At 49.0% G+C, this 13,317-nt stretch overlaps 2 protein-coding genes across 2 annotated transcripts in view; both read right to left on the reverse strand.

The window, feature by feature from the left end:
- The window catches only part of TOR1A (torsin family 1 member A), an 11,206-nt gene extending 4,790 nt beyond the window's left edge, over positions 1 to 6,416 (reverse strand). Inside the window, exons 1-4 of the mRNA XM_026451776.1 lie at positions 6,081 to 6,416; positions 4,889 to 5,154; positions 1,054 to 1,229; positions 829 to 956 (exon numbers count right to left, since the gene is read on the reverse strand). Of these exons, the coding sequence (XP_026307561.1) occupies positions 829 to 956; positions 1,054 to 1,229; positions 4,889 to 5,154; positions 6,081 to 6,354 (844 nt within the window). The 5' untranslated portion in view covers positions 6,355 to 6,416. The remainder of the gene's footprint in view (positions 1 to 828; positions 957 to 1,053; positions 1,230 to 4,888; positions 5,155 to 6,080) is intronic.
- Positions 6,417 to 9,455: 3,039 nt separating this feature from the next.
- On the reverse strand, positions 9,456 to 12,076 carry LOC111545804 (telomere length and silencing protein 1 homolog; the record flags this gene model as incomplete). Its single annotated transcript, XM_026451777.1, has 3 exons — positions 9,456 to 10,422; positions 11,709 to 11,807; positions 11,915 to 12,076. Coding segments are annotated over 3 exons (353 nt in total), but the record flags the coding sequence as incomplete, so codon positions are not given.
- Positions 12,077 to 13,317: the final 1,241 nt, after the last annotated feature.

Consider the following 13,317-nt stretch of genomic DNA (forward strand, 5'->3'; position numbering starts at 1 on the left):
CAAAAAAAAAAAAAAAAAAAAAAACCCAGCAGGCCAGGTATGTAGCTCATACCTATAATTCCAGCATTTTGGGAGGCTGAGGCGGGAGGATCACTTAAGTCCAGGAAGTCAAGACCAGCCTGGGCAACATAAGAAGACTCCGTCTCTACAAAAAAAAAAAAAAAAAAAAAATTAGCCAGGCACAGTAGCACAAGCCTGTGGTTCTACCTACGTGAGAGGCTGAGGCTGGAGGATCACTTGAGCCTAGGAAGTCAAGACTCCAGTGAGCTGAGATCACACCACTGGACTCCAGCCTGGGTGACAGAGTGAGACCCTGTCTCAAAAAATAAGCTGGGCGCAGTGGCTCACGCCTGTAATCCCAGCACTTTGGGAGGCTGAGGTGGATGGATCACCTGAGGTCAAGAGTTCGAGACCAGCCTGGCCAACATGGTGAAACCCCGTCTCTACTAAAAATACAAATATTAGCTAGGGTGGTGGTGTGCGCCTGTAATCCCTGCTATTCAGGAGGCTGAGGCACAAGAATCGCTTGAACCTGGGAGGCGGAGGTGGCAGTGAGGCGAGATTATGCCACTGCACTCCAGCCTGGGTGACAGAGTGAGACTATCTCAAAAATAAAAATAAAACGGCACTTGTCAAACATTAGTGTTCATAAAAGTTACCTGGAGTGTGTCAGTAAAGATTCCCCTCATGACTCGGAAAGGGACTGAGAATCTGCATTTCTTTCTACCCGGCTCCCAGGTGATGCTGACAGTGACCCTCTGACGCTTTCACACTTTGGGTGCAGGATTAGGAACCAGATGGGACTGGCGGTGGGATGGCCCTACTCACTGTTCTTGTTATTGAAAACCGACACAGACAAGGCATGTTCTATGTCTTTGAGCTTGATGTCTTCCCTCTGTTTTCCACTCCTCCAGAAATCCAAAGCCACATCTGTGATCCTTTCTGCTCCAGCATTGCTGCAAAACAATTCCAGTGGGTAAGGATGGAGTTTTCTCCTAGAGCTCGGAGACGTGGGCTCGGGGCCCATCCATCATGTCCTAGCCCTGACCTTACCTGAGAAATATGAAGATGGCTTTCTGGTAGGAGACCCCATCCACCAGGTCATAATAGTCGAGGAAAGGCTTGATGGCATCTATGAGGCCTGCATGCATCTTATCCATTTCATCAAATATGAAGATGGACCTTGCACAGGCACTCACGTTGCCTCGAATCCACAACTGTAACTGATCCTGAATTACAAGGGGAAAAAGCCAGCACAAAGTTCTCAGCCAGGGCCATCAATCAGCTCCTTCTACCACTAAGAACCGCAGCTTCACTTACAGACCACTGTGCACTCAGCACGAAGAACTTCACACGCACAAGATCTTCTTTGTTCCTAACAAGCCCATGGAATGAGCACTATCATACCCATTTTACAGATGAGGGAACTGAGGCACAGAGCGAGCTTACTCCACTTGCCCAAGAGAGTGGAGTAAGCTATATGGGGCAGAGCTGGGACCTGAACCCAGTCCTGTCTCACTCCAAAGCCCGATACTCTGATTACGGTTCCCGCGCTGCGAGATGCCACACGGATGCTGTCAGAGCTGCTGCTCTTTTGTCATCAAAGGGGCAATGTGGGATGTCATGAGGATACTGATTTTTATTTGAAAAGGGGGTGGGGCTGGGCACGGTGGCTCATACCTATAATCCAAGCACTTTGGGAGGCTGAGGCAGACGGGATCAGTTGAGGTCAGGGGTTTGAGACCACCCTGGCCAACATGGTGAAACCCCATCTCTATTAAAATACAAAAATTAGGGCCAGGCATGGTGGCTCATGCCTGTAGTCCCAGCACTTTGGGAGGCTGAGGTGGGCGGATCACCTGAGGTCAGGAGTTCAAGACCAGCCTGGCCAACATGGTGAAACCCTGTTTCTACTAAAAAAAATACAAAATTTAGCTGGGCATGGTGGCAGTGCCTATAGTCCCCGCTACTCAGGAGGCTGAGGTAGGAGAATTGTGTGAACCCGGGAGGCGGAGGTTGTAGTGAGCTGGGATCACGCCACTGCACTCCAGCCTGGCAACAGAGCAAGACTCTATTAAAAAAAAAAAAATTAGCCAGGCGTAGTGGTGGGCAACTGTAATCCCAGGTACTTGGGAGGCTGAGGCTTGAGAATCGCTGGAACCTGGGAGGCGGAGGTTGCAGTGAGCTAAGATTGCCCCACTATACTCCAGCACTCCAGACTTGACAACAGAGCGAGACTCTGTCTCAAATAATAATAATAAACAATAAAATAAAATAAACAAGGATTCACTCAGACTTGTTGGGCTCCAGCAGCCAAGATTTCCTACTCTGGTGACCTACTAACTTATATGCAGTAACAGGGAACATGTACTGAGCATGCACTATGGACACAACAATATTCTAAGCACTGTTCATACAACTTTTTTTTTTTTTTGAGACAGAGTCTCACTCTGTCACCCAGGCTGGAGTGCAATGACGTAATCTCAGCTCACTGCAACCTCTGCCTCCCAGGTTCAAGCGATTCCCTTGCCTCAGCCTCCTGAGTAGCTGAGACTACAGGCACCTGCCACCACGCCCAGCTAATTTTTGTATTTTTAGTACAGGTGGGGTTTCACCATCTTGGCCAGGCTGGTCTTGAACTCTTGACCTCAAGTGATCCACTCGCTTTGGCCTCCCAAAGTGCTGGGATTTCAGGTGTGAGCCACCGCGCCTGGTCTGTTCATAAAACATTTTACTCTGACCTCCCAAAACCCATCATGGTAGTTACCACTGTGCTCCTTCTTTTACAAATGAGAAAACTGAGGCACAGACAAGTGAAGTAACTTGCCCAAAGTCACAGTTATTGTTAGTGAAGCCTCAATTCTAAGATGACGAACTCATCCTGATTCGTCTAGAATGGTTCTTGCTTGTTTGGGACAGGGTCTCACTCTGAGTGCAGTGGCTCTCTGCTCACTGCAGCCTCGACCTCCCAGGTTCAAGCCATCCTGCTGCCTCAGGCCCCTGGAGCTGGGACTACAGGTGTGTGCCACCACACCTGACTAATTTTTTTTGTATTTTTTTTTAGTAGAGATGGGGTTTCACCATGTTGCCCAGGCTGGTCTGGAACTCTTGAGCTCAAGGGATCGGCCGGTTTTGGCTTCCCATAATGCTAGAATTACAGGTGTGAGCCACCACATCCATGGAACATTCGCATTTCAGTACAGAACTGCTGGACAGTGGGTGACCCACTTGCTCACCCAAACAGAAGGGAAAAATGTGTTCACATTTTTCCATGGATACGGTCAGGGATAAATAACTGATCAAGGCCAGGCATGGTGGCTCACACCTGTAATCTCAGCACTTTGGGAGGCAGAGGCAGGTGGATCACCTTGAGGTCAGGAGTTTGAGACCAGCCTGGCCAACAAGGTGAAACCCTGTCTCTACTAAAAATACAAAAATTAGCTGGGTGTGGTGGCAGGCGACTGTAATCCCAGCTACTTGGGAGGCTGAGGCAGGAGAATCACTTGAACCCGGGAGGCAGAGTTTGCAGTGAGCCCAGATCAAGATTGTGCCATTGAACTCCAGCCTGGGCTACAAGAGTGAAACTCAGTCTCCAGCCTGGGCTACAAGAGTGAAACTCAGTCTCAAAAAATAAACAAATAATAACTTTTGCCCACCTTGCAGGTCTGTTACAAGGATCTAAAAGGCAACAGTTAACATTTATTTGTAACATGCACTAGGCACATGTTACACACTTGACAGACAAAGTTCCCTGGATTGTTACAAGCAACACTTTGTAAGTCAGAACCTGAGTCTCAGGTCGGGCAACTTTCCTAAGACTATGGAGCTGGGAGACTGTTAGGACTCAAATCCAGATGCGTCTGCTGCCAAAGCCCACGCTGCTAATCAGTGAGTTCAACCATAAAAGCTGTTTGCCACTGGGCGAGGTGGCTCACACTTGTAATCGTAGCACTTTGGGAGGCTGAGGTGGGCAGATCACTTGAGGTCAGGAGTTCAAGACCAGCCTGGCCAACGTGGGGAAACTCCATCTCTACTAGAAATACAAGGATTAGCCAGGTGTGGTGGTGCACGCCTGTAGTCACAGCTACTCAGGAGGCTGAGGCAGGAGAATCGCTTGAACCCAGAAGGCGGAGGTTGCAGTAAGCCAAGATGGCGTCACTGCACTCCAGCCTGGACAACCGAGTGAGACCCTGACTCAAGAAAAAAGAAGGGCAGTTTGCAACAGTAGGTTCAACAAACTTAGGACTCTCTACATATGTTTCCTCTTTCACAAAATGAGTGAGATGTGACTGGGGATGGTGGCTCACGCCTGTAATCCCAGCACTTTGGGAGGCTGAGGCGGGCAGATCACCTGAGGTCAGGAGTTCGAGACCAGCCTGGCCAAGTTGGCAAAACCCCATCTCTACTAAAAATACAAAAATTAGCTGGGCATGGTGGCAGGAGCCTGTTATCCCAGCTACCTGGGAGGCTGAGGTAGGAGAATTGCTTGAACTGGGAGGCAGAGGTTGCAGTGAGCTGAGATCATGCCATTGCACTCCAGCCTGAGTAGCAAGAGTGTAACTTCGTCTCAAAATACAGGAAAAAAAAAAAAAAAAAAAAAAATGAGTGAGATGTGTTGATCTCCAAGATGGATTAGATCATGTCCACCTCTAAAATCCCATGACCCTACAAACTCACTGGACCGATTTTCAGAACCCACCACAAAGCTTTGATGGTGTTAACTGCTCCACGCATCTCCAACTCTAACTTCTACACCTTTCCAAGGGGAACTGAGACATGAACCGTTTTCAGGGCTCACTCATTTCAACACAGAATTCCCAAATCTCGTCCCACAACAAAGAGACCCCAAACCCGACGACATCCAGGGATTCCAAACTTCCATCCTTGCCTTGTACAAGGTGATGTTTGAAGCATGTGGAAAGTGCAATGTGGCCACAAACAGGTGGACATAGTCACTGTTCAGACCACCCTCGTAAATATTCTCTGCGATGATCTTGCTGACGAAATTTTTGCCGGTGCCTGTCCACCCGTGCAGGGAGAGGGTGAGGGGTTTCTTGGGCTTTGGATTGTTTATGAAACCAAACACAGCATTTAAGATGATTTTCTTTGCAAGATGCTGTCCAAAGAGCTTGTTGTCCAGATCCTTCTGCAATGCTGGGGGAGACAAAGCCAATCAGGAGTGGGGAAGAAACAATGACAAAAAGCAGCCACATTTACAGCCCACGAGAAAGCCAGCAAAGCCGTGTAGCTCTTCAAGCACCTTGTGAAACCTCAAGTGCTGCGGTCTGGAAGCTCCTGGCCCAGAAGGGACCGTGGTCCAGGGAGCCCTCCCTTTGCTGGTCCTGCCTATTCTAAAGCCCTGGCCCGGTTCCTTCCCGAAAAGGCCCTTGGTGCCGGTGCCACTGCCACTGCCACCAGTTTGCACCGCTAACCCCTGTGCTGCTCCTCCCACCCCAAGGCAGAGCGGGGAAAGGAAGCAGTTTGGTCCCTCCTGGTCGGCTCCGAAGGAGTCCTCACCATCCTTCCCGTCTCCCGCTAGGCTATAATGGAAGCAGAGCCCACTTCGGAGGGAGGTTACCACCGGTCCACCCCCAGCTTAGCACAAAGTAGGCCAACCTGCAGCCCGGCTCCTCGGGTCTCCAACTGAAGTCTGGCCCGTCTGTGGTGGCCGAGGGGCCAGGTCTCATCCTGCCGGCGGGCCGCTCGGCTTCCGGGGTTCGGCCCCCGCGGACTCAGCTCTGCCCAGGCCCGGCCCTCCTGGGATTTGACCCCTATCCCGGCCTGGCCCTAGTGCCATCCCCCAGCCCCAGCCCCCGCCCCGATCCCCAGCCCCCAAGCCCCGCTCCAGCCCTAGTCCTATCCCGGCCCTAGTGCGATTCACCAGCCCCAGCCCGGCCCAGCCCCCAAGCCCCGCTCCAGCCCTAGTCCTAGCCGGGCCCTAGTGCCATCCCCCGGCCTCCATCCTCCATCCTCCATCCCCTGGTCCTTGCCCAGCCCTAGTGCCATCTCCCAGCCCCAGCCCCAGCCTCCAGCCTCCAGCCCCCGCCCGAGCCCCCGCCCCTGCCCCCGCTCCTGCCTACCCTCCCGGCTAAGGGTCCGTTTCTGCCCGCAGCACTCGGCGAAGAGGCAGTAGAGACGCGGGTAGATGTAGCCGGTGAGGACGCCGGCCAGGGCCAGTCCCAGGCTGATGGGCTCCACCGCCTGCACCACGGACGGCGCCAGCAGCAGCAGGCCCAACGCGGCCCGGCCCAGCTTCATGCCCAGACCCGCGCCACCCTGCGCGTTCTCGCGCCGACCGCGAACCAGTACTGCCGCCAGACCCGCGCTTCCGGTTCCTCCTCGCGCGGAGGCCATCTTTCTTCAGGGCAGCCCTCCTCCCGACGCCGGCGTCCGCCATCTTTGGTCGGTACAGAGCCGTTTTGCTTCCGGAAGGTGGGTTCTGCACCGCCCCCGCCACGTGTTTTTGTTTGTTTATTTTAAAGTAATGGACGTTATTTTTGCCGGGCGTGGTGGCTCACGCCTGTAATCCCAGCCCTTTGGGAGGCTGAGGCGGGTGGATCGCCTGAGGTCAGGAGTTCAAGACCAGCCTCACCAACATGGTGAAACCACGTCTTCTACTAAAAATATAAAATTAGCCAGGTGTGGTGGTAGGCACCTAGCTACGGGGAGGCTGACGCATGAGAATCGCTTGAACCCAGGAGGCACAGGTTGCAGTGAGCTGAGATCCAACCACTACAGTCCAGACTGGGTGACAGAGCAAGACTGTGTCCCGCCCCCCAAAAAAATAATAATGGACGTTAATTTTTAGAACAGATTTACAGAAAAAATTGATAAGATATTACAGAGTTCCCATGTGCCACAGCTCCCTGCAATTACCCGTTACTAAATTCTTACATTATTACTGTATTACATTTGTTAAAATTAACGAAGCACTGTTGTTATATTAACTAAAGTGTACAGTTTATTCGGATTTCCTTCCTTTTACTTAATTCCTTTTTCTGCTCCAGGTTTCCATTCAGGATACATTAATTTGTTATGTCTTAGACTCCTGTTAGTGACAGTATCTCAACCTTTTGTTTTTATTTTTATTTTAGCTGGAGTGCAGTGGTGTGATCTCAGCTCACTGCAACCTCCGCCTCCCCGGGTTTGAGTGATTCTCCTGTCTCAGCCTCCCGAGCAGCTGGGATTACAGGCATGCACCACCATGCCTGGCTAATTTTTGTATTTTTGGTAAAGATGGGGTTTCACCATGTTGGCCAGGATGGTCTCGATCTCCTGACGTTGTGATTCACCCACCTCAGCCTCCCAAAGTGCTGGGATTACAGGTGTGGGCCACCATGCCTGGCCTCAGCCTTTTATTTTTGATGACCTTGATAGTTTTGAGGAGTACTGGCACAATCTTTGGTAGGCTGGCCCTCTACTGGAATTTGATGTTTTTCTCAGGATTAGACTAGCGCTATGGGGTAAGGAAGATCACAGAGGTAAAGTGCTATGCTCATCACATCCTACCAAGGAAGGGTACTTACTGTCAACATTACCTATCACTGTTGGTGCTGACTTGATCACTTGACTGAGGTAGTGTTTGTTAAGTCTCCACACTGTACACTTATTATTCTCCCCACCCCTCTTTTCTCTACTGTAATCTTTGGAAGGAGGTCCCCATGCACAGCCCACACATTAAGGAGTTGGGGATTTTGCTCCACCTCCTTGGGGGCAGAGTATCTGCAGAGGTTATCTGGAATTCTGCATGGGAGATTTGTTTCTTCTCCCCCATATAGTCAATCATTTATATCAGTATGGACCATTGTTATTTTATCCTTTGTGTTATAATACAGTACTAATTTTTTTTTTTTCTCAAATTGTTCTCATTTTGGCCACGGGGAATTTAGGTGGTTCTTTGTGCTCCTTTGACCTATACCCAGTGTATACCAGTTTATTTGGGTTTGAGTGCTTCTTTCCTTTCTGCCACTACAGGATGCTCCAGGGTCATCTTGTATATTTCCTGCCCCAGTCCTAGAATCCTATTTCTATGAGGAACGCTGATTCCTTTCATTGTAGAATGGCATTAGAAACTGGCTGGGCATGGTGGCTCGTGCCTGTAATCCAGCACTGTGGGAGGCTGAGGCAGGTGGATTACCTGAGGTCAGGAGTTTGGGACCAGCCTGACCAATATGGTGAAACCCCATCTCTACTGAAAATACAAAATAATTAGCTGGGCATGGTGGCATGTGCCTGTAGTCCCGGTTACACAGCAGGCTGAACCAGGAGAATTCTTTGAACTCAGGAGGTGGAGGCTGCAGTAAGCCGAGATCATGCCACTGCACTCCAGCCTGGGTGACAGAGTGAGACTCTGTCTCAAAAAAAGAAAAAAAAAAAAAAAAAAAGAGAAACCAAGGTCTGGGTGCTAGGTGTGCTTCTTACTGAGATGTCATTTCTTTCAGGCAGTCTCAGCTGACAGAACAAAAAAATGTGTATATATACTATTAAACACACATCTATAAATATTTCTAGGTAAACATCTGTACTTATATTAAGCTAAACATGAGCTCATGCTGACATCTCCAACTCTAATCCATTACACGGATCATTGGACCCTCTTCCCCTTGCTTATCTGTGAATTTCCACCCCAACAGTGAGAGACCTGGCTCCCTCCATCTGGCGGCCACTTTTAAGCTGGGTAAGATTACTCATTTTCCAGCAAAGGGAACTCTGACAAGTGAGAACTGCTGATCATCCACTTATTTGCCTGTTCATCCCATAAACACGTGTTGCATTGTTGTGTGCCAGATGTGGTAGGCCTTTAGTATTCATCTTGGGTTACCCCTGTACATCGTTGGGACCTGTTAAATGCTAGTTGAAATATCCTGAAAATATTTTTTAAGGTTCAACTTTTTCATATTGGATTTAAAATAATACTTTTGTGCATTTGTTACAAGCCAGACACTATAGGGATCATTCATAGTTTTGAGGACTGGCTATGTGTCAGATTGTGGGCTATGCCCTGGGGTTTCAAATTTAAAAATTAGGCACACATGGTTCCTGCCTTCACTGACCACATTCAAGTGGAGGAGGAAAAAAAATCTCCACTTTACAGGTGAGAAAACTGAGGCTAAGAGTGAAAAGGATCTGTCCAAGGACACATTAGTAAGCTGTGAGCTGGGCTCAGATGTGACTCCTGGGCCAAACCACCATAACCACCATATCTGCTCTAAATCCGCCCATAAGTCAGCCAATCTGCTCTTTCCTCTTCCAGACCCATGTGGATGCCTCAGGAAAAATGAGGGCACAGGTAAGAAGGTACTTGACAGTTAGCAGGTTGCAGCATGTCTATGACATTTGAAATAAATGAGAAAATCCATCTCAGTAATTCAATTTTACATTTAAGCTACCCAAACCATGGGCTTTGAAAACATTACCTGATGTTGGTGTAAGGAAACATAATACAAACAATATGGTTGGATTCATTTTGAAATTTAATAATTAAATTCTAATAGTAATAAGAAACATAGTTTATGCTTTTTCTTTTTTAATGAAAACAAACAAGTAATTTTGTAAAAGTCAGAAAACACCAGTATCCTTCTGATCTCATCCTAGATTTTTCTGTCAGTTGGACCCACTCTAATCAATGGAGGATGCATTTCTGACCCCATCCCAGATATGTGAAAGCAGAAGACATGATACATCTATAATAAGGAAAGCACAATCTAAAGGGTATTATCACACCGTGAACAGTTTCTTCCTGACCCAGAGCAAATACTAAGAGAAAGACAATATATTTACAAACAAGATTTAATAATGCTCACAAGAATAGAGTTTGCCCCCAAATGGAAAATTACACATTGTTTCGTTTCAAAAAGTTATAAATTTAGTGCCTGAAAAATCCAGCAGGTAAACAGAAGGACTAATAAGGCCTGTTTCTGGAACTGTTCACTAGCAAATGAGCATGCTCTGTCCAGGAAGCCATTTTTCTTTTCTTTTTGAGACAGTTTCGCTCTTGTTGCTCAGGCTAGAGTGCAATGGTGCAATCTCGGCTCACCGCAACCTCTGCCTCTCGGGTTCAAGTGATTCTCCTGCCTCAGCTTCCCGAGTAGCCGGGACTACAGGCATGTGCCACCACGCCCGGCTAACTTTTTTGTATTTTTAGTAGAGACAGGGTTTCTCCATGTTTGTCAGGCTGGTCTCAAACTCCTGACCTCAGGTGATCTGCCCACCTTGGCCTCCCAAAGTGCTGGGATTACAGGCCTGAGCCACCATGCCCGGCCAGGAAGCCATGTTTCATGGGAGGGATATAGGGAGAGGAAGGCGCTATTTACATCCCACTCTGCACAGCTCAGTACCGCCTATTCATTTTCTTGAACTTCTCATAATGATAGTCATCAGTTGCCTTCTCGTTAGCAGGACGCTTGCGGTTAGGAGGGGACCCTGAGAAGGAAAATAATGGGAAAGGTGGTTTGCCATGCTGGAACCCACTGCTAGACTTTACTCCATGTAGGCAAAGACAATTGCCTGTTTCCTTCCCCACAGGAGCCCCAGCGCCTAATCCAGTGAACACAGTAGGGCCTCCGTAGATACTTATTTGTCTTTTTTTTTTGTTTTCTTATTTTGAGATGGAGTTTCACCCTGTTGCCCAGGCTAGAGTGTAATGGCATGATCTAAGCTCACTGCAACCTCCAACTCCCGGGTTCAAGCGATTCTCTTGCCTCAGCCTCCTGAGTAGCTGGGATTACAGGCACCTGCCATGATGCCTGGCTAATTTTCATATTTTTAGTAGAGATGGGGTTTCACCATGTTGGCCAGGCTAGTCTCGAACTCCTGACCTTAGGTGATCTGCCTGTCTTAGCTCCCAAAGTGCTGGGATTATAAGCGTGGGCCACTGAGCCTGGCCAATACCTTTTTCTTTTCTTAAAAAAAAAAAAGATGTGGTCTCATTCTGTCACACAGGCTAGAGTATAGTCATCCAATCATAGCTCACTGCAGCCTTGAACTCTCAGTCTCAAGTGATCCTCCTGCCCCAGCTTCCCCAGCAGCTGAGACTACAAGTGTGAGGCACTGCACTCAGCTAACCTTATGCAGCTAACCTTATGAGTAGCTTTTTTTTTTTTTTTTGAGACAGAGTCGTCTCACTCTGTCACTGTCACCCAGGTTGGAGTGCTGTGGCCGGATCTCAGCTCACTGCAAGCTCCGCCTCCCGGGTTCACGCCATTCTCCTGCCTCAGCTTCCCGGGTAGCTGGGACTACAGGCGCCGCCACCTTGCCCGGCTAGTTTTTTGTATTTTTTAGTAGAGACGGGGTTTCACCGTGTTAGCCAGGATGGTCTCGATCTCCTGACCTCGTGATCCGCCCGTCTCGGCCTCCCAAAGTGCTGGGATTACAGGCTTGAGCCACCGCGCCTGGCCATGAGTAGCTTTTATTTGTCCTTACTGAAATTTTCTGACTTCTTGAGTCTCTACTGTGCTGAGAATATGAGATAGTATGCTTGATACTGAATTCTCAGAGCAATCCTAACAGGTAGGTTCTATTAGGATTCCCATGAGGAAACTGAGGCTTAGAAAGGGGAAGGCACATAGTCATGGTCCAGAGCATGGACTGGAACCCAGATGCCCCAGCTTCAGTGCCAACCTCCACACAGTCTCCCGCTGCACCCTGCCTCCATGGGCCACCACAGAGTTGAGCACTCCAGGCAGCCCTGAGGCCTTTGTTGCACTCACGTTCAGGCTCTGGCTTCTCCGTGTCGCCTACTCTCAAGGGCCGGGCCTTGGGCTCTTCTTTGTTTCTCCGTATGGGTGCATTGAGCTCTTCATGATAAACTGGACCCAAAGAGACCAGGGGGCATGTTAGACGGAACATGAGGTTCCTAGGGACCTCAGCCCAAATAAGGGAAAGGGGGCAAGACCGCTCTCCCTGAGGGGCTTACATCTGTTGTGCTGCACGTAATTCACAGCCATGTTGGTAGGCACGAAGGAGGTCTCGCTGTCTTTCTTCTTATTCTGCTGCTCTGCCAGCAGACGGGCCTTGGCATCCTCCGTGGAAATTATATTTTTAATTTTAGCACTATGGAGAGAAAGAAACCACACCACTTAGAAGATGATAGCACCTTACTACTCAGATGTGAGTGGTGAGGCTGGCAGCCCAGCAGGACATAAGAAAATCATGTGTCCTGGGACACAGCTCTCCAGTTTACCAAGCACACTTGTAGTCACATTCTCATGGAACTCTCACGGCCGTCAGAGAACCACAGTTACTCTGCTCTTCTGATCAAGAGCAAATTGAGCTTCAGAGAAGTAAAATGCTTAAGGCTCAAAGTTTGTAAGGCCAGAAAAGAGCCTAGAAGCCTCCCAACTTTCTACTGAACCAAAAGATTATTCTGACAATTGCACTTCTTCCATGACAATCCCCCTTTAAGTGGATATTTTGTTTTAAGAAGGATCATGGGGAGAAGGGGTGGGTGAGCCTTTAACATGGCTCCTGCCAGAAGAAAACAGAAGAATAAAGGGCCTGATACAGCTGTCAACAGAGGCTAAAGAACCACTTTTGCTTTCAGCAGCCAGGGTCCCTTACTACTCTGGCCAAGCCTTCAGCAAAACTTCTAGCAACAACCTGCCAGAGACAATCTCATTTGTATTTGTAGGATTCTAAGGACACAGATAAGAACATGGGGTCTCACTACACTGCCCAGGCTGGTCTCGAACTCCTGGGCTGAAGTGATCCTTCCACCTTTGCCTCCCAAAGAGCTAGGATAACAGGCACAAATCACCATGTCTAGCCTTTAAAAAAAAAAAAAAAAAAAAAGACGGTCTTACTTTGTCACCCAGGCTGGTGTGCAGTGGTGCAATCATGGCTCACTGTAGCCTCAACTCTGAGCTCAAGTGAGAGCCTAGCTAATTTTTTAAAATTTTTTGTAGAGACAGGAGTCTCACTATATTTCTCAGGCTGGTCTCCTGGCCTCATGTGATCCTCCTGCCTTGGCCTCCCAAGTACTGGGATTATAGGCGTAAGCCACCACACCTGTCTCTCATAAATTTTTTTTTTTCGGCCGGGCGCGGTGGCTCAAGCCTGTAATCCCAGCACTTTGGGAGGCCGAGACGGGCGGATCACGAGGTCAGGAGATCGAGACCATCCTGGCTAACACTGTGAAACCCCGTCTCTACTAAAAAATACAAAAAACTAGCCGGGTGACGTGGCGGGCGCCTGTAGTCCCAGCTACTCCGGAGGCTGAGGCGGGAGAATAGCGTAAACCCGGGAGGCGGAGCTTACAGTGAGCTGAGATCCGGCCACTGCACTCCAGCCCAGGAGACAGAGCGAGACTCCATCTCAAAA

This window comes from Piliocolobus tephrosceles, unplaced genomic scaffold (genome assembly GCF_002776525.5).
Source record: "Piliocolobus tephrosceles isolate RC106 unplaced genomic scaffold, ASM277652v3 unscaffolded_30373, whole genome shotgun sequence".
Lineage (NCBI taxonomy): Eukaryota > Metazoa > Chordata > Mammalia > Primates > Cercopithecidae > Piliocolobus > Piliocolobus tephrosceles.